This window comes from Tamandua tetradactyla, chromosome 17 (genome assembly GCF_023851605.1).
Source record: "Tamandua tetradactyla isolate mTamTet1 chromosome 17, mTamTet1.pri, whole genome shotgun sequence".
NCBI classification, from domain to species: domain Eukaryota; kingdom Metazoa; phylum Chordata; class Mammalia; order Pilosa; family Myrmecophagidae; genus Tamandua; species Tamandua tetradactyla.
The window spans coordinates 42,956,323-42,979,383 of record NC_135343.1 but is presented as its reverse complement, the minus strand read 5'-3'; the positions used below and the strand labels follow the sequence as shown (position 1 = coordinate 42,979,383).

At 41.2% G+C, this 23,061-nt stretch overlaps 1 protein-coding gene and 1 pseudogene across 9 annotated transcripts in view; one reads left to right on the top strand and one right to left on the bottom strand.

The window, feature by feature from the left end:
• Window positions 1-23,061, top strand: part of AAK1 (AP2 associated kinase 1) — a 205,646-nt gene that overhangs the window by 134,430 nt on the left and 48,155 nt on the right. For all 9 annotated transcript variants that reach the window (XM_077134454.1, XM_077134450.1, XM_077134449.1 and 6 more), the window contains exons 9-16: window positions 246-349; window positions 3,077-3,156; window positions 6,651-6,805; window positions 7,773-8,086; window positions 12,682-12,960; window positions 17,451-17,680; window positions 18,948-19,105; window positions 20,167-20,271. In XM_077134454.1, coding sequence (XP_076990569.1) covers window positions 246-349; window positions 3,077-3,156; window positions 6,651-6,805; window positions 7,773-8,086; window positions 12,682-12,960; window positions 17,451-17,680; window positions 18,948-19,105; window positions 20,167-20,271 — 1,425 coding nt within the window. The remainder of the gene's footprint in view (window positions 1-245; window positions 350-3,076; window positions 3,157-6,650; window positions 6,806-7,772; window positions 8,087-12,681; window positions 12,961-17,450; window positions 17,681-18,947; window positions 19,106-20,166; window positions 20,272-23,061) is intronic.
• Window positions 4,483-4,999, bottom strand: LOC143660952 (eukaryotic translation elongation factor 1 epsilon-1 pseudogene; annotated as a pseudogene).

Here is a 23,061-nt window from a genome sequence, read left to right as displayed (position 1 = left end):
AGACTGTGAACTTCAGGTATCTTTATTACAATTGAAATACTTTATTTTATTGTGGATAGTAAGAACTTTAGAAATGTTCAGACTTCCCTTTCTTAGAGGGGAAGAAAAGGGCTAAATTATACTGTCTAACCTTTGTAAGGGCTAAAAATTTTTAGATAATAAAAGTTTGATAATAGAGGGGGAAATCATGCTTCCTAGCTAATGTTAGGATATTATTAAATAAGTTGATAATATGTTTGTCTTAGGGTATATGTTGGAACCAGACCCTGACAAAAGGCCAGATATTTACCAGGTCTCCTACTTCTCATTTAAACTACTCAAGAAAGAATGTCCAATTCCAAATGTACAGGTATGTGAATGGTGCTTTTTAAGGGAAATAAGCATTATCAAATTGCCATTTATAGTTCTTGGGCTGTTAATTAGCTTTGTAAATGAATTTAATGTCACTTGCTTTATCTACTAAGGGGCATTCAGGCAAAGCTAAACATGAAGCAATTGCTATAAAGGTAATCCAGTTTTCCCATGGAATTTAATTAAAAAAACGAGGCAATTGCACTGAAAAAAAAAAACATGCCCTGGGGACTGAGTGAACACTTTGGATGAAGATTGACCAACTTCATGTCTTGTCAACTTTTACAGTTCACTGAGCACCAAATACCCATTGTATTTACCTTGTAGTAGTTAGGCGGGGTGTTTTCTGATACAAGGCTCTGGATTTGCACCCATGTCTATTAGAACTTATAGCCTTTGTCCCATTCCTCCTTCCTTGTAACAGAGCTTCCTTGATTTTGCTTCTCCTGTTGACCGTCTGTAAATTACCTTTCTTTTCTTATACCCTCTTCACACATATCAGGCCATCCCTAGAAGCCTAAGCTCTATACTTAGTTTTCAAAGTACAATGCTTGCAAACATCCTTTTTATAATTTTGCCTTATTTTTCATGATACAGTTCTCTTGACTGTATTACTAATGGATGCCATAATAAGCTAGGTTCTAATTTGAAATTTTCTTGCTAGCTTTTCAAATAAATAACTTTTTTAAAAAACTCTTTTATTCTGAAATATAACATATGCAGAAAAGCGATAAATTTCAAAATATAGTTTAACAAGTAGTTATAGAGCAAATTTCAAAGTATAGTATGGGTTATAGTTCCACAATTTCAGGTATTTCCTTTTGGCTATTCTAATACACTGAAAACTAAAAAGAAACATCTGTATAATGATTCAGTAGTCATAATCATTTGTTAAATCTTGTCTTCTCGGTTACAACTCCTCCCTCTCATTTGATCATTCTCTCAATCTTCAGGGATGATTTGGGTAATGACTATTCTAATTTCTTCGTGTTGGAAAGGGGTGTCAACATTATGGGGTAGGAAAATGCAGCTAGTTGGTGTTCTGGGAGAGACTGGTACCTCTAAGTTTCAGGGTTTATCTAGTGTTGGAACAATCCGGAGGTTTTAAGTTTCTGAAAAATAAATTTAATAAGTAAAACTTTTAAAGAGTCTTAAATAGAGCCCTGACTTTTCTTTAGTGTACTCAGGAATACTGTTGGTTGGGGCTTGGCATACTGTGACAATTTGCAATATCTGGCTGAAGCTTGTGTAAGAATAACCTCCAGTATGACCTCTTGACTATTTGAAATCTCTTAGCCACTGAAACCTTATTTTGTTACATTTCTTTTCCCCCTTTTGGTCAGAAAGGCTTTCTCAATCCCATGATGCCAGGGCCAGGCTCATCCTTAGGAGTCATGTCCCACATTGCCAGGGAGACTTATATCCCCGAAAGTCATGTCCCACATAGGGGAGAGTGTAATGAGTTTAAAATAATGAACTTTTGATGTCCCTTTTGGAAATTGAGGATATGATGAAGAACACTCCTCTTTCATTCTTACTTTTGGAATCAAATGTGGGAATCATTCAAACAGAGCTCAGAATATTAGCTTTTTTACTAACAAGAATGAGTCAGAGAACATGGCTTGACCAGACAGGCTCCCTAAGAATAAATCCACGGGACTGAGCGGCAAATATCTGAATCCTGAAGGTGGGCTCTTCCACAAAGGAGATAGAGCAAGGGTGTTCCAGGCAAGCTCAGATTTCTTTTCCCCACATTTCTTTTCCCCACTCTCCTCACTTGGGGGACAATGTCTTTTAGGAGGAAAAGAAGCTATGAGAAGTTTTCTAGGTATGAAGGAAATGGAAGTTCCCTCCTAAGTGCCCATTTTGTAACTGGTATTCTGTTTGTCAGGTTTCCCAGATGAAAACAGGGGCTACCTGTACAGTTATCTAATGTGACGTGTTTTCTTTTGCTGTACTATTTTCCATTCATAAAGTTAAACAACAGAAACACAATCGAAAGCATTAGGATTGGTATCTTCCTTAAGAGAAGTAAACTTCGCCACAGGTCTCATGTCATTTGGTAGTTGCCCACTGGTGTTAAGCTGTTGCTTTGTGATTAGGGACAGCTGGCACTCCCTCAAGAAGCAATATTAGATGGATGGTGCACAGTCCAAGCTAGAGGAACTCTGTTTGCTTTGTTGCCTGAGTGGTGCTTTGTATATTGGGCAAGAGTGCTGGCTGAGCAACCAAACACATAAGGTGTCCATTGTTTTCTCCCAGCATTCCACCTAAGAGACTGCATGCACCCCGGCTTGGCACACTAGTCAGCTCTGACTTCTCTGCAACCCAGCTAGGAGTAAAGCTTAAATAGTATGTGTTATAGGCATCTCTTCCATTCCTTTCATAGCAATACTTCTAAGCTGTGCTGTAGGAAGAGAAGGGGGCTGAAATCAAGTCCCAAGGACCTGACACCCCTGCAGAAGGTGGAGAATGAAGCGGGGCTGGAGTGAGCTGCATACAAGGCTGCTCTCTCCCCTTCCCAGACACTTTGCCTCTCTGGCTGTGTGTGAGGCTGGTAGAATATGCATTTGTTTAACTTCCCTTCTCTCTACCAGAGATCAGGCCAGGAAACGGCTCTGGAAGACCCTAATATGCGTTTCTATTAGCCACATATTAGAATTCCTGCTTATTATTTTATGAAGAGATTGGTGACGTCCCTTTTATTCCCCTTTCAATTCTATAGAACTCTCCCATTCCTGCAAAGCTTCCTGAACCTGTAAAAGCCAGTGAGGCAGCTGCAAAAAAGACCCAGCCAAAGGCCAGGTAAGGTCTGCCTGGGTAAGCATGCATCCTGTTCCATTTGTGCAGTAGCAGGGGAGTTTGTCTTGTGTTTCTTAGTTCTTGTACTATCATGACCCGGAGGCTGCATGGAACAAAAAAGCAAGTTCTGTCTCCCCCAGGCAAAAACTCTTTGTGGGACTGTGAAAAGGAGTATAATGAAATATTCTGATCTACATTTGAAGGAGAATCAAGAATTGTACAGCTGTTTGCTTCCCTTGCTTGGGGATCAGTGCAGGGGCTTTCACAGATGAGTCAACAACAGACTTTAAATGCTTTCCCTACTACAAGGGTGTCCTAAACATGGGCCCTGGCTTGTGTTAATAGACTCCTTCACTACCACCCTAATCCTAAAAGCATGGAGTCTACCAACAGCAAAAGGCCCTATGGGTCTTAACTAATCACCTGTATCACCAGGGGCCTTCCAAGAAGCAGATGCCACAGAGAGTTAAACAGCGAGGATTTTAATAGGGGACATGCTCATGTGAGAGAAAATTGGAAGAGAGCTAGGAAAAGCTGGGCGAGTCATCAGCGGCAAGTCTGACTGGAGAGAGGGAGGGGAAGGTTGGGCAGAAACAAGATAGACTGGCATGAAATTTAAGGTTTGATGAAGCTGTCAAGGAGTCCTCGAGTCTGAGCTGGCCATTAGAGGAATCCACTGTTTCCTGCGATGGGCCTACCTTGTATCTCTGTGCACTCAGTCGTTGGCTGGAAACAACTTGTGGGATGCATGCCCCTGGACAGATGTGGATGTGGATTTCAGAGAATTGCAGTTGGGGCACTAGGTCAATTTTACTCCCATAGTTGAAAGTCTGCAAGGCACTTTCTGATGGCTTCCACCCCTTCCAAATGGCAGATTCTGGGGGTAGTCCACGAAAATGTTTATAATCCTCTTTTCTCTACCTCTGATTTTTCTTAAATGACATGCCCATTCACACAGTTAGTTGGTGGAGAGCTGGAGCTCAAATAGAGTTTTCTTTGACTCCAGATCCTGTTGTTTCTTTTTTTTTTTAAGATTAACCCAGTGATATGCAACTTTTATTAAAATAAATTTCATCTGTAAAACAAGGTAATTTATAAATTGATCTCAACTCACGTTTCTTTGACATTCGAATTTTTACATAAAAAGTTGCAAAATTTCAACTAAAGAACAAAGAAAACATTCAGACTCAAGTTTATACTTCAAAAACAACAGCCTTTCCTTCAACAAGTAAAAATGATTGTTCATCAGTTTACGTTAATCTTGTGGTCCAGAGTACATTTTCCATTTAAAACATTCTTAATCATTCTTCTATATGGCATGAATAGCTTCTAATGGGAATTGATGTATAGTCTGTTTTTGATGAAAACAACATTAAACAGACATTGTCTGATAATGCTGAATGTGACAAAACCAACAAGACACATTAAGATATTTCTCCTTTTCTTGAATTGTCAGGTCAACTATAAAGCATTAATATCCAGTGTATAGTAGGATATCTACTAAGGTAAAGTTATAACCTGTAAGGTAAACAATATCTTCAAGATATGAATTAAGATCCTTTAACAGAGTGCAGATATCATCTTTATTGAAGTGGCCATCTACTTGAGTTACCCTGTATTCTAACCACTGGTGCACTATTGCTTTTTCTTCTGCAGTACTCCCAAGCAAATACTCTTTGTTGGCTTGGTTGACTAGATGAGCTGCTATAGTAGTCCGTTCTGTTGTACTGGGACCAGTGTTTGTTTGAAGTACTGGAATCTGGCACTCACCCTGAGTGCTGTATTTATTCCCTTTACTCAGCCTCGGTGCTTTTTCCAGCAGTGTCATCTCCACAGCTGCCGCCATCTTCCAGCCAAATCCCATCTAAGATGTTCCCTTCAGAAGAAGATCAGTGTGGACATTCTTAGCACTTGGATTTCTACAGAAGGCTATTTACCTCCCTCATCCTTGGCTTTATCTTTCTTTCTTTTTTTTTTTACATGGGCAGGCACCGGGAATTGAACCCGGGTCCTCAGGCATGGCTGGCAAGCGTTCTTACCTGCTGAACCACCATGGCCCACCCCTTGGCTTTATCTTTCTTAGACCTTTTTCCCATATCTGTTTCGTTTTTCTTCCCACCTCCCTTCTTCAGGTTACAGCAGGTTACAGTCTTCTCCAAATGTAATAGTTTTAATATTACCTTGTTCCACCTAGCACAAGAGCATTCCTCTAGCAGGACCAGAAAAGCCTCTGGGTCCAGAATTGACATTCCTTGATGATATGTCATGGAGGAGGACATGGGGCCAGCCGTTTCGCTTTCTGTTATTTCATGTAGGCCATGCCAGATATATTTCGGAGATATTCATAAAGCTTGTTAATGTTGTCCTTAACCTTAGCTATACTCCCTGAAGTGTCGTTTCAAAGCACAGTTGACTCTGGTCTGAGTTAGTAGATCACTAGTAAATAAATGGAGACTAGCACCTGGGCTTCACACCATCACAAGAAACTATGTTCCTTTGGATTTGGTTTGGCTGTGAGTTACAGGAAGTCCCCAAATAACAGTGACTTCTACAAGGCAGATATTTATTTTTTTCTCCTAAGTAAACAAAGTCTGGTGGCAAGCAGTCCAAGGCTGATGTGGCAGTTCTGTTCCACAGAGCCCTAAGGGACCCAGGCTTCAAGCTCACTGCTCTGCCATCCCTGTGGTGTGGCTATGACCTCATGGACCAATATGGCAGCATCCTTGTTCCAAGAAGCAAGATCAAGAGGGGCCAAAGAAGAAGAGAGGCAAAGGGCATGCACCAATATTTCTTTCTTTTTGGAGGGCATGGGGAGGTGGGGAGGGGGAAACATGGACCAGAAATTGAACCAGAGTCTCTGTATGGCAGGCAAGAATTCTATCACTGAACAACCTGTGCACCCACCAGTTATTTCTTAAGGCTTTTAGAAATAGCCTTACAACAATCTGCTTACATTCCATTGGCCGAACTTACACAAATGTCCACCTAGTTGCATGAGAGGCTGGAACATGTGATTTTTACTCTGGTGGACCATACACCCAGCTAAAAATTATACACTATGGAAGAAAGGGAGCATGTATATCCAAGGAAACGAGTTCTTGTCACACTCATCAAATTCTTTGTCTTGAAATCTTTGCTTATTCCTTCAAGTTGCCTTGTTAGATTCACTCATTTACATCCTTTTTAGAGAAAAAAAAACATTTTGACAGCCAATTCTAACCAGGAGTGAGTTCCCTCTACATCTGAAAACTATCTGCTTCAAATCCCTCTTGGCATCATCACCCACAGCATATCCTTGGAAATTCTAGGAGGTGTGATAGGTAAAGGGTGCCAAGATCAAATTAGTTTAAGAAACATTTTAGTCCGTATAGAGTGAATATGGAAGGTTTGGGTGGATGTTGAGGGGAATGCAAATCCATCATGGACTCTGCCCACCTCTTCCTTATTTTTCCAAACTTTAACATAAATCTCTTCTTTTTCTTCTTTTACTATTCTAGACTGACAGATCCCATTCCCACCACAGAGACTTCAATTGCACCTCGCCAGAGGCCTAAAGCTGGGCAAACTCAACCAAACCCAGGAATCCTTCCCATACAGCCTGCCCTGACACCTCGAAAGAGGGCCACAGTTCAGCCCCCACCCCAAGCTGCAGGTCGGTGACTAGATTGGTTTGAAACTTGGTCTGCCTGTTTGTTATGCAGGAGTGATTTCAGGATGTTAGAGGAGTCCTGGATCACATTATCGAGAGGCACATAAGGAATAATGGCTTTCTTTGAGGAGAAGAAGATGGGATGTTGCTAAAATTATATTGCTGGTAACTGGCAAAAGGGTAGATGCCTTTCCAAGACCACTGAAGAATGTTCTCTTTTTTCTAGTTTTGGCCCTGATTTTGTAGTTTGGTCCATTTATCCCATTTCTACCTCTTTACCATGTGCTTCTTCTCTTTGCTTGTAAAGAAACAAATTCTGCTCTTTTTTTGACACTCACAAAGGAATTGTTTCTTTAATGCTATGTCTCCTGAAGTATCTAGCGCCCCTCCATGTTTTGGTGTTCTATTTCTAATGAGATGACAGAACTTGGTTTCATAGTGAGGACTGTGCCGTATTGTCAAGTAACCAAACACAGCCGAACCTTCCCCAACCAGGAAGCTGCTCTTGGTGAATTTGGTAGCCACCTTCTTATAGCCAGGCATCCAGACTAGGGTTGTGTACCTCCAAGTAAAACATCAGGGAATGCCTTTGTCACGCAGCAAGCCAGCAGGTGCAGAGATTGTATTTATATATAGCAGCATCAAGGGCCAATTGCTTATGTGTATACTTGGGGTACTGACTAAAGGAATAACTGACTAAGTTTTATGGTGAATTAAGGAAGACTTTCTTGAGGAGGCAAGTGTCGACCTTAATTATTGAACCTGGTTTTAAAATCTGTGAAGCACACAGTTTAGCAGGAAGAAGGACGGACATTCCAGGTGGGCCAGAACAGGTGCAAAGACAAGGAGCACTTGGATCTTGAGATAATCTATGCACTTATCACTCTCTCTTTTTGGCCTTGTTAAGAAAGAAAGGCATTTTTGTCTGAAAGAGTTTTGAGCCCTTATATGGAGTTTATTCTCATTGCAGGACCCAGCAGTCAGCCTGGCCTTTTAGCCAGTGTTCCCCAACCAAAAACCCAGCCCCCACCCAACCAACCTCTACCACAGTCTCAACCCAAGCAGCCGCAGGCTCCACCCACCCCACAGCAACCGCCTTCCTCTCAGGCCCAGGCCACACCCCAGCACCAGCAGCAACTCTTCCTCAAGCAGCAGCAGCAGCAGCAGCAGCCGCAGCAGCAGCAGCAGCAGCAGCCGCAGCCGCAGCCACAGCAGCCGGCACAGCAGCCAGCGAGCACTTTTTATCAGCAGCAGCCACAGCAGCAGCAGGCCCAGACTCAGCAGGTAAGTTGGTCAGAGCCTGCCTACCCTTGCTTTGCATATCTGAGCAAGATGCATATGTTGTATTTACTTAATCTTTTTTCATTATGTTTTCACATGTTTTTTTTCACATTTTGAAATTATGAGTCTATATCCATTTTATAATGGTCCTCTTTGATCCATAAATTCTCTTGTCCTCCCCTCCTCCTTTTTTTTTGTTATCAATCAAAAAAAAATTAACAACAAACAAAACAATAAGATATCATTCCACTCCACACACACAATCAGCAATCCTCAACATCACCACACAGTTGCACATTCATCATCCCTCAGAACACCCGCATTGATCCAGAAAAAGAAAAAAAAAGACAACAGAGGAAAAAAAGTTACACATACCATACCCCCTACCCCTTGCCCCATCTACCACGAGCATTCCAAACCAAATTCATCCCAACATTTGTTCCCCCCATTACCCACTTCCATTCCATGTGTTCCACTCCTCCGCCGATACGGCAGACAAAAGGAGCATCAGACACAAGGCCTCTGCATCCACAGAGCCACACCACCGTTCAGCCACCATCAAGAAACATGGCCACTGGAACACAGCTCCACACCCCCAGGCAATTCCCTCCAGCCTCCCCACCACATCCGGAACAACAAGGTGACACCCACCCAATGTGCAAGAACAACCCCCAGGACAGCCTCCCGACTCAGCCCGGAATCTCCCAGCCACCGACACCTAGTCTCACCCCATTCCTCCCCACCCTGGTCGAGAAGGTTCTCCCAATCCCCCGATGTCAATTCTCAGCTCATTCCAGGGCCCCTCTCAGTCCCTTGATGCTGAGTCTCAGCTCACCCGAGGGTCCCTGTCCCACGCTGCCAGAAGGTCCACACCCCCAGGAGTCACGTCCCAGGCAGAGACCCTCCTCCTTTTCTTGAAGAGACTGGGTCTTTTATCCTGTAGAATTTTCCACATTCTGGATTTGGCTGATTGAATCCCTGTGATACCGTTTAATATGTTCCTCTGTCACCCATATAAAATGGTGATTTCTGGAGGCTTGATTAGTATTGGGTTCAGTTTGGCAGTATTTGTCCTTCCCATTGCATCGTATCAGGAGGCAAGTAGTGTCCGTTTGTCCTTTGTTTTAGTGGTAGTATAATCCATGGTGGGTTTAGGTGTTGTTGGTCTCATCCATTAGTTTAATGCTCCTATCAGTTTAGCAGCCATTGCTGACCATTTTATACATCATTCATTCATTTGGAATGGCAAAATGTGTTATTCTAGTATTGCTTCTTCACCAAGAGGCTGCAATTTTTTCTAGGAAGAACTTTCTTCATCAGTTATTTGGTTTCTTGAGGTACTGTTTTTTTGTACAGAAAGACAGGATAAATGCTTAACTCTTTCTGTTTGTTAACTAATTTTCAGAATAATGAGTTTGTTCTTAGTATCATCCAAAGGTGAACAATAAGGCTGATTTGTTTGTCGTTGTTGTTTGTGTTTTTTTTTTTGTTTTTGGTATCATTATGAACTTACGGATTTTAATATATTTGATGTTTCAATATATTGCTGTTTTAAAAAATATATTTATTTTAGTGCTCAAATTATTCCCACTTTGGCCAATGGAAGTCTCTCTCTTTTTCCTTTTTTCTTTTCTTTTTTTTTTAATTAGAGAAATAGTGAGTTTACAGAAAAATCATACATACAATGCAGGGTTCCCATGTGCCATCCCATTATTAACACCTTGCACTGGTGTGTTACTTTTGTTACAATTGATGAAGGCACATTTTTATAATTATACTATTAAGTGTAACTCATGGTTTAACTTAGGGTTTACTGTTTGTGTTGTACAGTTCCATGGATTTTTTAAAAAAATTTATTCTAGTAACATATGTACAACCTAAAATGTCCCCTTTTAATCACATTTAAATATGTAATTCAGTACTGTTAATTCCATCCACAATGTTTTGCTACTATCACCACGTCCATTACCAAAACTTTTTCATCCTCCTACCCTGTTCCCTAGATTACAACGCCACAGGATAGTTTATTCTAATTATTTCATATCCATGACATCATACAGTGTTTGTCCTTTGGTATCTGGCTTATTTCACATTGCAGTCTCTTTAAGCTCCTGAGTCTTTTGAACATGTAGCTTGATAGTTATACTTCTTCTCTAGTATAATAAGCTAGCCCAGGCTCATTCTGCTCTGGACCTGGAATCAACCATTTCTCCAAGGAGCTCTGTTCCCTTTTAATGGAAATGGTATTTAGGACCACAGTCTTGGTATTAAGGATATTCCCTTGCTAATAGGTTGGTAATTGTTTTTAGGCCTTTTCAGTGCACAATTAGGAAATAGATTTTGTTTTTTTAAGAGAATATACATCATGAATTTAATTTAACCATTCCCAATGCAGATTTGGGATTTCAGAGGTTTTGTTCAACTTCTTGAATTTTGTATTTATATTTTTTTCATCTGAAAATCTTGAGTCCTAACAACATTGACATCATTATTTAATTTATTTATAGCTTCAGGATAATATTAATATGAATACTGAAAATAGTTTAAGATGTCTTTGAGCGTTTTAACCCTTAGAATATTTAGTTCATTATTTTCCGGGGAGTTTAGCCACCAATTTGATATACAGATTTGTTTGTTTCAATTTTCTTTTAATTTTTGGTTATTGCTTTTTAAATTTTGATGTAATTTTGTCTTATGAATGTATAAAAACTTTACATTTCCCAGTGTTAAGTCTGCACAATTCTGTCTCCTGCATCCCATATGTGGGAATTACTCATTCCTACTTACAACTTCAGGGTGTTCCCTCTAAAGCGTATATCATACTTTTTCAGTCAGTCCACTGTTGATACACACTGGGTTGTTTCCAGCATTTTGCTATTGTCTAAGGCAGCTATTTTTTGACATGTGTTTCTTTGCTCACCCTTTAACTTTTCCCCAGTAACAAATAATATCCTCCCAGTTAGCTCTATAACTAAGAGTATTTGGGATTTTCAGAGACAAGATCTTGATTTTTGTTCACCCGTACACCCTTATTTGAGTACTTTATGTGCCTCGCACATAGTCACTAGCATTAGGGATTAGACACACATATGAGAAATGGTCCCTTGCCTTAGGGAAGCTTAGAATATATTATAACTTGAAAGAAAGCAAAGAGAAAAAAAGCAATAGTTTTCAAAGCAACCTTCAACAAGTAGTTACAGGACAAATCCCAGAGTTTGCCATGGGCTACCATACCATCATCTCAGATTTTTCCTTCTAGCTACTCCAGAACATTGGAGGCTAGAAGGAATTATATATGTATTTTTTATTATCACTTTTTTCTATTTTTGTGAAAAATAACATATATACAAAAAAAACCCAGTAATGTTGGAAGCACAACATAACAACTAGTTATAGAACAGATTCCAGAGTTTGGTGTGAGTTACACTTTCACAATTTTAGGTTTTTACTCCTACCTGCTGTAAGATACTAGAGACTAAAAGAAATATCAATATAATGATTCAGGAGTCATATTTGTTTATTAAACCCTACCCTCTCTTTATAACTCCACCATTACCTTTGATCTTTCTTCCACTTTGTAGGGATATTTGGGCTATGCCCATTCTATCTTTTTTATGTTGGAAGGTCTGTGAATAATAAGTGGTCAGGAGATGGAACTAGCTGATGTTCTGGAAAGGCTGGCCTCTCTAGGTTTCAGGATTCATCTGGCCCAAGGTCCCATCTGGAGGTTGTAGGTTTCTAGAAAGTTATTCTAGTGCATGGAACCTTTGTAGTATCTTATATATTGCCCTAGGTGTTCTTTAGGATTGGCTAGAATGGTTTTGGTTGCAGTTTGGCAAGTTATTATAAGTAGCAATGTCTAACTGAAATTTGTGTAAGAGCAACCTCCAAAGTAGCCTCTCAACTCTGTTTGAGCTCTCCTAGCCACTGATACCTTATTTGTTAAACTTCTTTTCCCCCTTTTGGTCAGGATTGAATTGTTGATCCCATGGTGCCAGGGAGACTTTCACCCCTGGATGTCATGCCCCATGTAGTGGGGGAGGGCAATGATTTCACTTGCAGAGTTGGGCTTAGAGAGAGTGAGGCCACATTTGAAATGAGTCTTAATAGCTTAGTTAACAATTAGGTTTTTAATTTTAATATTAGCGTTGCTTCATCCTTAATCATTTAATCTTGGCTACTTCTAAATCCCTTTAAAAAAGGGATTAATTCTCAATAGAGACTAGCTAACTGACTCTGTGATTGGAAGGTCATTTATATCAGCTTCTGTCACACTCTAGCTTGTGGAGTCACACCATCTTGAGTCGGATATATTGTCAGGTTAGGCATAGAAATCTCCTCAGGGGTCCATTCTGTTCAGGAGGCAGCATGGTGTAGTAGAGTCTGGCAGTGTAAAGTACTGCTGTTTTTATTTTAATGCCTTTGAGGCTCTCATCATGAGTCTCCAAACCTAGCTGAAAAACTTCTACCTATCCTTGCCTGTAGCTTCCAGGACTGGCTTTAGTTGTCACTGGGACATTTGTCTTTTACGAACTGTGGTCTGGAACAGGTTCTCAGTCATAGTTACCTCCTCATTTCTTGCCACTATCTCTGCTCAGTTTCAGACAGTACATCCAGCAACACAGCCACCAGCAATCACTCAGTTTCCTGTGGTATCCCAAGGAGGCTCTCAACAGCAGCTGATACAGAACTTCTATCAGCAGCAGCAGCAGCAACAGCAACAGCAGCAGCAGCAGCAACTGGCCACAGCTCTGCATCAACAACAGCTGATGACTCAGCAGGCTGTCCTACAGCAAAAGACCACTGTGGCAGCGGTGCAGCTACCCCAAGCACAGCCTGCTGCTGCCCCCCAGCCACCCCCAGCCCAGGAGCCTGCGGTAAGAGTCAACCAGGGTTCAGAGCACAAAAGCAGAAAAGATGCATACGGTGGGCTAGGAATGGGCAGGAAAGAGACAGTAGGAGCAGGTGACAGGGCCTCTATGCTAGGGCGGTTGTGCTTCCCCACCCTTGTGGTTAAAATATTTAATCCTACCTTGGCACATCCAAAGACAGGATAAGATATTCTATAAAATTTAGAGGTTTATAAAAAATAACTGTAGGCTACTGATGAAGATGAACATTATTTATCACTCTAAAATTAGGCTGGCAGAAAGAGCTGCTAAATGTCAGTGCCATGATGAGTAGTCAAGGACCTAACTAGGATTAGAACTAGTTCCTTTCACTTCTTCAAGGGGCGGTTTGATCCGTTGTGGCCTTTTGGTCTCTGGAGGTTCACGTGGACCCCACCTCTACCCTGAATCTTGACAGTGTTGTGTTTAATTTCTTTGTCTTGGATGGCACTACTGGCCACATCATCGAGGTCTACCATGCAGCACCCTCAGGGCCCATGAACCATGGCCTTATCCCTCTGGGCACCGAAACATCTGGAGTCTCTAATTATTTGAGCCATCTTGTCAATTTAGAAGTTGAACGTGTCCACTTCTAGATACTGAATACAGCATCAGAAACCACATGCTCTCCTGGTTGTCCTCTTAATTTTCAGCATCCTGAAAATTAAGAGGACATGGTACTTTGGCCTTTAATAAGTGACCTTTATTCTGTACACAGATTTTTCTACTTATCTGCCCAATTTTATAGTGGTAGAAAAAGACATTTTACATGCCCAGCTGTAATACAGTATCATCACTACTCTTTTATTTCCAGTGAAATCCAACTCCTAGACAAACGAAGGAAACGTAAAAAGCCATCTTTCTGAGGATTGATTTCTAATAGAGTTTTGTTGTCCATTGTTCTAGTTTGCTAGCTGCCGGAATGCAATATACCAGAAATGGAATGGCTTTTAAAAAGGGGAATTTAATAAGTTGCTAGTTTACAGTTGTAAGGCTGAGAAAATGTCCCAATTAAAATAAGTCTAAAGAAATGTCCAATCTAAGGCATCCAGGGAAAGATACCTTGGTTCAAGAGGGCCAATGACGTTCAGGGTTTCTCTCTCAAGCAGAAAGGCACATGACAAACATGGTCAGGGTTTCTCTCTCATCTGGAAAGGCACATGGCGAACATGGCATCATCTGCTAGCTTCCTGTCCAGCTCCCCAGGATGAGTTTTCCTTCCTCATCTCCAAGAGTCACTGGCTGGTGGACTCTCTGCTTTGTGGTTCTGTGACATTCTCTGCTCTCTCAGAATCTCATGGCTTTCTCTCTTATTGTTCTCTAGCTTTTTCCAAAGTGCTTCTTCTTTTAAAGGATTCCAGTAAAACCAATCAAGACCCTCATAGAATGGGTGCAGACATGTCTCTATCTAATCAAGTTTAATACCCACACTGATGGAGTCACATCTCCATGGAGATAAACTAATTAAAGTTTCCAACATACAGTACTGAATAGGGATTAGAGGAAACAGCTGCCTTTATAAAATGGGATTAGGATTAAAATATGATTTTTCTAGGCTACATACATACATCCTTTCAAACTGGCACACACATCCTAACCCAGAAAACCTATATCCCTTCACAAGGAAACAGTGCCATAAATAGATTGTCTTTTTTAAGTCTCTCTTAAATGTATGATTAGTGTCGTTATACTTTCCTTTCTGAAACAACTCCGTCTTCCTGCAGAGTATGGTAGGCATTATTCTGTATTTGTTACCAAGAAAAAATGTTTCTCTTATTGATAGAAAAAGAGTTTTAAGAAAATTACCCTATGATATCAAGTCTGATCCCCTCGTTTTATGGATTTGGAAACTGAGGCCCAGGCTAGAAAGTGATTGCCCAAGACATGCAGACTGACAGTAGCTGAGCTGTGGGCAGGAATGGATGAAGGCTGATCTGCCATCAAGGATAATAACAAATACTCTCTCAGGGTGATGAAATGATCAGGTGCCAACTGTCTGTATTTCTTATGAGGCTCCCTTCTGCCTCCCCTGTATAAAGGAGTTTCCTCTAGTGGAAATGAATGATGAATCTTCTCCATGTTCTCTGGCTGAAAAAATATTTTGGGCTCTTTGCTCTTGGGGTAGGTTGAGGGCACAGTAGACTGTGCTTCAGCTGGAAGCCAAGAGCTTCTTGGCTTTAACCCATCCTTTTCTCTGATGACCCTTGGCAGGGCTTATCTAGAGAGGCAAGTAAGTATAAAGAATGCCCTCCAGCCATCTTAAAGCAATAATTGGCAAAGGAAAATTGGCTATATGCCATAGATGTTTATTACATCCTGTAATAATAGCCCAAAATATGGGTACACCCTAAATTGTTCAGGAATGCAAATGTGCAGCCATTAAAAATCGTAGTTATGAAGTCTGCAGCCATGTGAAAAATGCTTCTGGAGTAGTGTTAAAAGAGATATAACCAGCCAAAAAAAGTGCATACTTGAAAAAAAACTTAAAGATACCAAAAATATAAGAGCAATTGTATTAGAGTGGTAGAATAGAATTCTGGGGGACTTTTTCTCTTACCTTGCTTTCCCTGATGTGCATATACTCCCTTTATAATTACCTATCTTGTTTAAAATATACATATCTTTAACAAGATAGACACCTGAGTCCACCTTTCTGCTTTCTTCTCATGTGGTCTCTCTCTCCTACTTCCCTCTTTCTATTTCTGTCTTTGATTGAGGAGGTCTCGTGGTGCCAGAAAGAAAGTCTTAAAGGTCAGTTAGGAGATAAGGATTTGCCTCCAGTTAACTTTGTAACCTTGACAAGTACTTATTCACCCCTCTGGACCTTGGTCTCGTCCCTTCTAAAGTGAGAGGGTTGGAATCCATGTTCCCTAAGGTCCCTTTCAACTCTCACATTCTTTGATTCTAAATGGAAATAAAACTGGCTGCCTAACAGGCTTGTTGTGAGGAGGAGATGTAGAGTTGGAGCCTCTTGGTATTCCTAGGTTGCTGTAATAGGATAAGGGGCCCCCATTTGTTCTTCAGTGTGCTGCCTAGGGAGCATAGGTAAGACACGGAGAAAATGTTTTCAAAATAGTTGGAAGTCTTCGAAATAAAGAGACTCAACAGTTAAATATCCTTTTCAGAGTAATGAATGTCTTAAACACCAAGAAACGCTTGAAGTCCCAATCCTGTCCTGAAAGCCCTTCCGGCCGCTCTGGGTCCTGGCCTGTGACTCTGGACCTCTGGAGGAAGTTTAGAGGTGGAGCTCTGGTCTTCTTAGCAGAACACTCTGTTTCTCCCTCATGTTTCCCTTCAAACCTCAGTTTGATTAACATTAGGACTTTCTATTGTGTCATTCAGCCTATTGGGAAAACAGTTGGTGTACATACTCACACATAGATGTAGCGTGCCTCAATAAATTTTCCAAGTCTGAATCATTATAAGGATAGAAAATGCCATGCTATAAGCATTCTGACCTTGGTATCTGGATACTCTGGTTTCTCTAATCTGAGATGAAGGACTGGAGGGAAGGGACAGTTAAATCTCCAGGGTACTTAATATCTCAAACCATTTTATCTCTGGATTGACAGAGTTAAGGAAAGGGTTAGGTGGCTTTCTTAGCCTTACGTTCTGTTTATTCCCCTTTTTAAATCATGACTTATGGTTAAGGCCTAACCAGTGGCTGCAGGGATGACCCCACCTGTTTGTTCTCTGGTGACAGTTTGCCCACATTTTGAAAGTGGCCTACATCACAAGGCTTATCTTATTAGCTCAACCGTCGTCATTTTCTTCCTTGTATTTGTCACCTGTATTCTAAATGCCATTTTAAAACTGAAGATTGGAACAGGTTAATTCCACTGCCCTGATGCTGTACATTTGCACATTTTCTCAGGAGTTACCACAGAAATAGATCTTATAGACCCTATATAATGAAATAAGGAGCCTTAAAAGAAGGAAAAAAAATAACAGCACAAAGCAGTACCATTTATTAATCACATCTGTCTGACTCACTTCTGACAAGTAGTGTCAGTTCTGTCAGAGTCAGAAATCTCTTAACAGAAACCATGAAACTCAAATGTGTTTTAGGTGAGGTGAGTCTTCAGTGGCTTCTGACTATGGCAGTAGAGTCTTTAAGGTCTGCCATTTGCACGGCCCTGGACGCAGAAAGTGGTATTTATGATACATTCTAGATTTTTAGAGCTAGAGTTAGCGTCTGCAGTCTTATGATCTGGGTTGAATCACATGTAGCTACTCCTGAATATTACTGCTGATGAAGGTTCATATTTGTCTATAAATACCAGGAAAATGCCTTATTGGTATCAATCTCAAAGTTGCAGGTCAGATTGTCAAAGCCCAGGTTTTTTATTCTGGGTGTCATATAAACCTAGCCGTTTGAGTCCCATGCTAGCTTTCATGTGGCATTTTTTGTTGTGTTTGTCTGTTTCTTACTCCTTTTTCATTTTGGGGGGAACACTTTCCATCTTTCTTCCTACCAGATTCAAGCCCCAATAAGACAACAGCCAAAGGTTCAGACAACCCCTCCTCCTGCCATCCAGGGGCAGAAACTTGGATCTCTCACTCCTCCATCATCCCCCAAGACCCAGCGGGCTGGGCACAGGCGGATTCTCAGTGATGTCACCCACAGTGCAGTCTTTGGGGTCCCTGCCAGCAAATCAACCCAGTTGCTCCAGGCAGCTGCAGCTGAGGCCAGTCTCAATAAGTCCAAGTATGTGATGCTTCCCCTTTGTTCTGCTTACCTTTGTGGGCAAGGTCTGCTCCAGTCCATTGTCGTTGTGATTCTTTGCATGTGTATGTGTGTAAATGTATATATGGTGGTGAGTGGGTGCATGTTTACTAAGAAATTGGGAATTTGTCTGTAGTACACGTACCACACTGATCTGAAAAAACTTCCTACTTGGCTCATTGTTTCCATTCTTTGATCCATTCCGTGCTCTACACTATTGCCATAGAATGCTTTCTAAACCTGTGATCTGTCTCTCCGTGCTGAAAGCCTTCATTGATCCCCATTGGCTATTTCTGAATAATTTTCTGAACTCACTGGTTAACACACCAAGCCCTGTTGTTTGTGTTGCATTAGTGGATTTGCCTTTCTCCACCTCCATCATCCCTTGCCCATCCTGTGCCCTCTCCTCAGTCTGCCACCTCCCTCCTGTCCACCTAGAAAAAGCTTATTTATCCATCAAAAGCCACATCAGAAGTTACCTTTTCTTCTTTTGGTATCATTTTGTCTGAACCTGTTTTTAAGCTTGTATCTCATTGTATTATTATTATTTATTTGTGTGTCTGGCTGGAGTAGCCTGTGAATTCTTCCAAGGCAGGGGCCATGTCAACCTTTGTAAACCCAGTGACTGACTCTTGTGTCTGACATAAGATGGGTTTTGATGAACAGTTACTGAATAAAAGCAATTTCAGTCCCTTGGCTTTCTTGGAACCAGACGCTCTAAAGTTAGAGATCTTTAAGTCACTACCTAAATGAAAAAAGACATCGAGAGAGACTTTAGAGGAATATCATGTAGGATGAACTGGAAGCACGAGAAGGTGAAAAATGTTTTCATTTCTCTTTAATTGTGAAGGTGACCACTGCTGGTGGCCCTTCGTTCTAGGCATTCTGGGTCCCGAAAGGTGAGGGGCAGCTGAATAGGCTTCAGCCCCTGCCCCTGCAGGGGCTGGTCACCTCAGAACATACAAGCTAAGAGCAGGTTGCTTTGGGATCCTGCATGGAAAGGAAATGCAGTCAAGGCCAGAAAACTTAGCAGGAGATTAAAGAAGTAGTGGGAGGTAGAGAGTCAAGATGGAAAGGGAGTCTGTGGAAACGGTTCAATTCCCATGGAAAGCCCTTTTAGAAATCACTGTGGGAACAATGGTTTAACTCAGAAGAGAATTTGATATAGAAACAAAGAGAAAACAGGGTTGATCCTTCTGTTCAACTTTTATTTGTCTTTTTTTTTTCGTGGGGGTGGGAACCTACCTAGGTCTGCAACCACCACTCCGTCAGGCTCCCCTCGGACCTCCCAGCAGAATGTTTATAATCCTTCAGAGAGTTCTACATGGAATCCATTTGATGATGACAATTTCTCCAAACTCACAGCTGAAGAACTGCTGAACAAGGACTTTGCCAAGCTAGGGGAAGGTGAGTAATTGGTATCTTTTCATAAACCTCAATTGTGAATTCTCTGTGGTGGAAAATAACCAGGAATTAGAATGAACCTAAACTCTAAAGGGGTGATGTATCTGGAGATCCCTTCAAAGGCCTGATCTTGAAGTGTACGTACAAATGGATTTTTTCCCCCCCCAAATAACTGAAGTCTTTCCAGCCTCAGGAAATCCTGACTGAAGCAACTGTATTTTGGGAGAGATTCAGCAGCACAGAGCAGGAGGTATTGTGTGTGGTCTCTCCTTAGAGGAATGTGATGGCAGCCCCTTCCTCTCCTTCAACCTAAGTGGATTTATTGTCCCAGGAAGTCACAGCTACTTGCCCTCAAGTAGATACTGAATTTCCCTCTGTGTTCAAAGCTCCATGTCACTATTGACTGACCATAGAAAGATTAAAAAAAAAATACAAAAGATCATTTCTGCCCTCAAACTCAGTCTAATTTGGAAGGCAACTCACAGACATTTGCATGCATGTTTGTGTGCTTGCACATGCACACACTTTGAAAAATAACAGCACACACCCTGGGAAAATACAAAATGATGTAATTTGAAATGACTATCTCAGTTTATTAATAATTTCTAGTCTCGCATCTCCCTGTTCAGCTGTCAGCGTCCACACAAAGGTGCTGTGATGTACCTGTTCCTCATTGCCTCTCTCTGCTGCCATCTCCTCTGCTCCCTCTTCTCATTTGCTGTTTCTAAACTGCATCCAACAGGGAAAACAGATAATCAAGCTTGTTAGAATTATGTAAAAATAGATTCAGAGGAGAGAGGGCCAGAGAAATCTTATGCTGAGTAATGTGCTTGAGCTTTAGGGAATTAACTCTGTGCTGTCTCTTCTGACTCTTAAAAGCTTCCTTCCTCTTCTTAGCTGTTCTCTCATTTACTCGTATGACCAGACAAGGATCTTTGAATACCTGAGGTGTTGCCATAATGCAGACGTCAATTCCCAGGGTGCCTCCACCACCCACATGTGGGTACGCGCTCGTGCATCAGTCTTCTGACTGGAATGAACTGAGTGGTATTTTGTCCCTCTAGGCAAATATCCGGAGAAGCTTGGGGGTTCAGCTGAAAGTTTGATCCCAGGCTTTCAACCAACTCAAGGTGATGCTTTTGCCGCTTCCTCGTTTTCTGCTGGAACCGGTTAGTATGGCAAATACCTGAAACATGAGATTGACTGTTGTTACCATCACACTGTTTTCCATTCCACAGATGATATGACAGTGACCCCCTAGATCCTGGCAGTAACTCATATTTTCCTTTATTCAAAAGCTTTCTAATCCAAAAGGTAGAGAAAGATCTAAAATCACTAAAGACATGATGATCTGACTGTAATATACAGGGCTTATTTTATTTCATCCACAGACATGTCTTAAGCAAATATTTCCAAATATTGAGAAACAATAGCCATTTAACATTAAACCAAAAAAAAAAAAAAGAAAAATCCCTCCCCACCACAGGAGTCTATTCTATATTCTCTGTGTTAATCTCTTATAAGTGCTTAGGTTCTTTGGAATGATTTGAGGAATTCTAAGGAATTAAATGTTCTGTCTTATATCTGAGACTATCCTAAGTGTGCTTATGTGTGTGTGCTCAGACAGAGAGCTGTGTATTTATTTTTTAATGAGACTTAAAAAAAAATTATAGAAGCAATAATGAACAAATGTTTTAAAGCATATGTTATGTATGTATAGACACACATATCGTGTACTGATTGTACTTATTATTTTTTAAACCCTAATTTTTAAAATTAATAAACTTGGCATATTTCCCCACCCCCAATCATATAAGAAGCTCCTAAAATGTAACTTTTTAAATATCTGCATTAAATTCCTTTATATGGATATATACTAATATATTTAACCAGATTCCTCTTTTAAACATTAACTTGGTTTCAGTGTTTTACTATTATAAATGCTTCAGCAGTGGATATAGTTTTGAATATATTCTTTGTAGGATATGGATTTAATGGACTTCTGATATTGATCTTTTAGAATATACTAAATACTTTCTGCTTTTAACTGTATATATTCTTTCTTCCTTTCTCTTGTTTTCCTAAAACCCTAAATTTATTTCTCATAGGGACTTTAGCTCCTGTTCTATGATTTTGAGAAGTAATACTCTCTCTTTTTTTTTTTTTAATATTTTTATTGACAGATCTTCACGCACACACACAGTCCATACATGATGTACAATCAATGGCTTGCAATACCACATAGTTGTGTATTCATCACCATGGTCATTTTTTTTGAACATTTGTATCACTCCAGAAAAATAAAGAAAAAATTCTTACATCCCATACCCCTTACTCCCCTCATGAACTGCTAGTATTTTAATCTACTAAATTTATTTTTTATCCATATTTTTTTACTCACCTGTCCATACCCTGGATAAAAGGAGCATGAGACACAAGGTTTCCACAATCACACAGTCACATTGTAAAAGTTATTTCGTTATGCAATATCATCTTCACAAATTAAGGCTACTGAAACACAACTCTACAGTTTCAGGTACTTCTTCCAGCCTCTCCAATATACCATAAACTAAAAAGGGATATCTATAACGCATAAGAATAACTTCCAGGATAACCTCTTGTTCTAGTTGCTAGCTGCCAGAATGCAATATACCAGAAACAGAATGGCTTTTAAAAAGGGGAATTTAATAAGTTGCTAGTTTACAGTTCTAGGGCTGAGAAAATGTCCCAATTAAAACAAGTCTATAGAAATGTTCAATCAAAGGCATCCATCCAGGGAAAGATACCTTAGTTCAAGAAGACCGATGAAGTTCAGGGTTTCTTTCTCAAGTGAGAAGAGCACATGATAAACACAGAGTTTCTCTCTCATCTGGAAAGGCACATGGTGAACACGGTCAGGGTTCCTCTCTCATCTGGAAGGGCACATGGCTAACACAGCATCATCTGCTAGCTTCTCCTGGCTTCCTGTTTCATGAAACTCCCCAGGAGTCATTTTCCTTCTTCATCTCCAAAGGTCGCTGGCTGGTGGACTCTGCTTCTCATGGCTATGTCATTCTGCTCTGCTCTCTCTGAATCTCTTTCATTCTCCAAAATGTTTCTTCTTTTATAGGACTCCAGAAACTTCCCAAGACCCACCCAAATGGGTGGGGACATGTCGTCACCTAATCCAGCTTAAAATCAATCTTGATTAAATCACATCTCCAGGGAGATTTAATTACAGTTCCAAATTTACGATACTGAATAGGGATTAGAAGAAATGGCTGCCTTTACAAAATGAGATTAGGATTAAAATATGGCTTTTCTAGGGTCCCTGCATCATTTCAAACCAATATACTTCTCAACTCTGAAATCTCTCAGCCACTGAAAGTTTATTTTGTCTCACTTCTTTTGTCCCTTTTTGGTCAAGAAGTAATATTCTGCCCGGGCCGGCTGAGAGTCTCGGACAGGCAAGTTTCCCAAGCCGAGGCGGCCGGCGCCCCTCTTTTGCGGGCGGCTTCCTGGTCCGGCTACGAGTCTCGGATCAGAGGGCTACCCAAGCCGCGGTGGCCCTCCCCTGCGGGCGGCTTCCTGGTCTGATGGGGAATTCCCCAGGCCGCAGCGGCCGGTGACCGACGCCCCTCCCCCGCAGGCGACTTCCTGGTCTGGTGGCGAATTCCCCGGGCCCGCTGCGGCCGGCGACCAGCCACAGGGTCCCCTCAAGCCGCAGCGGCTGACGCCCCCACCACGCGCGGCCCACCGAACCAATGGAGAGAATTGGATCGGAAATCCCCAGGCCGCGGAGATCGGTGACCGGGGGGATCCCTTCCAAACACGTGAGACAAACGTGTGCCACGAGCGCTACCTACTGGGCAGGATAAGAAAAACAGAACCCAGAGATTTCACAGAAAAATCTTACAACCTTGTTGGGTCCGACACCCAGGGAAATCTGACTAAATGCCCAGATGCCAGCAGCAAAAGAT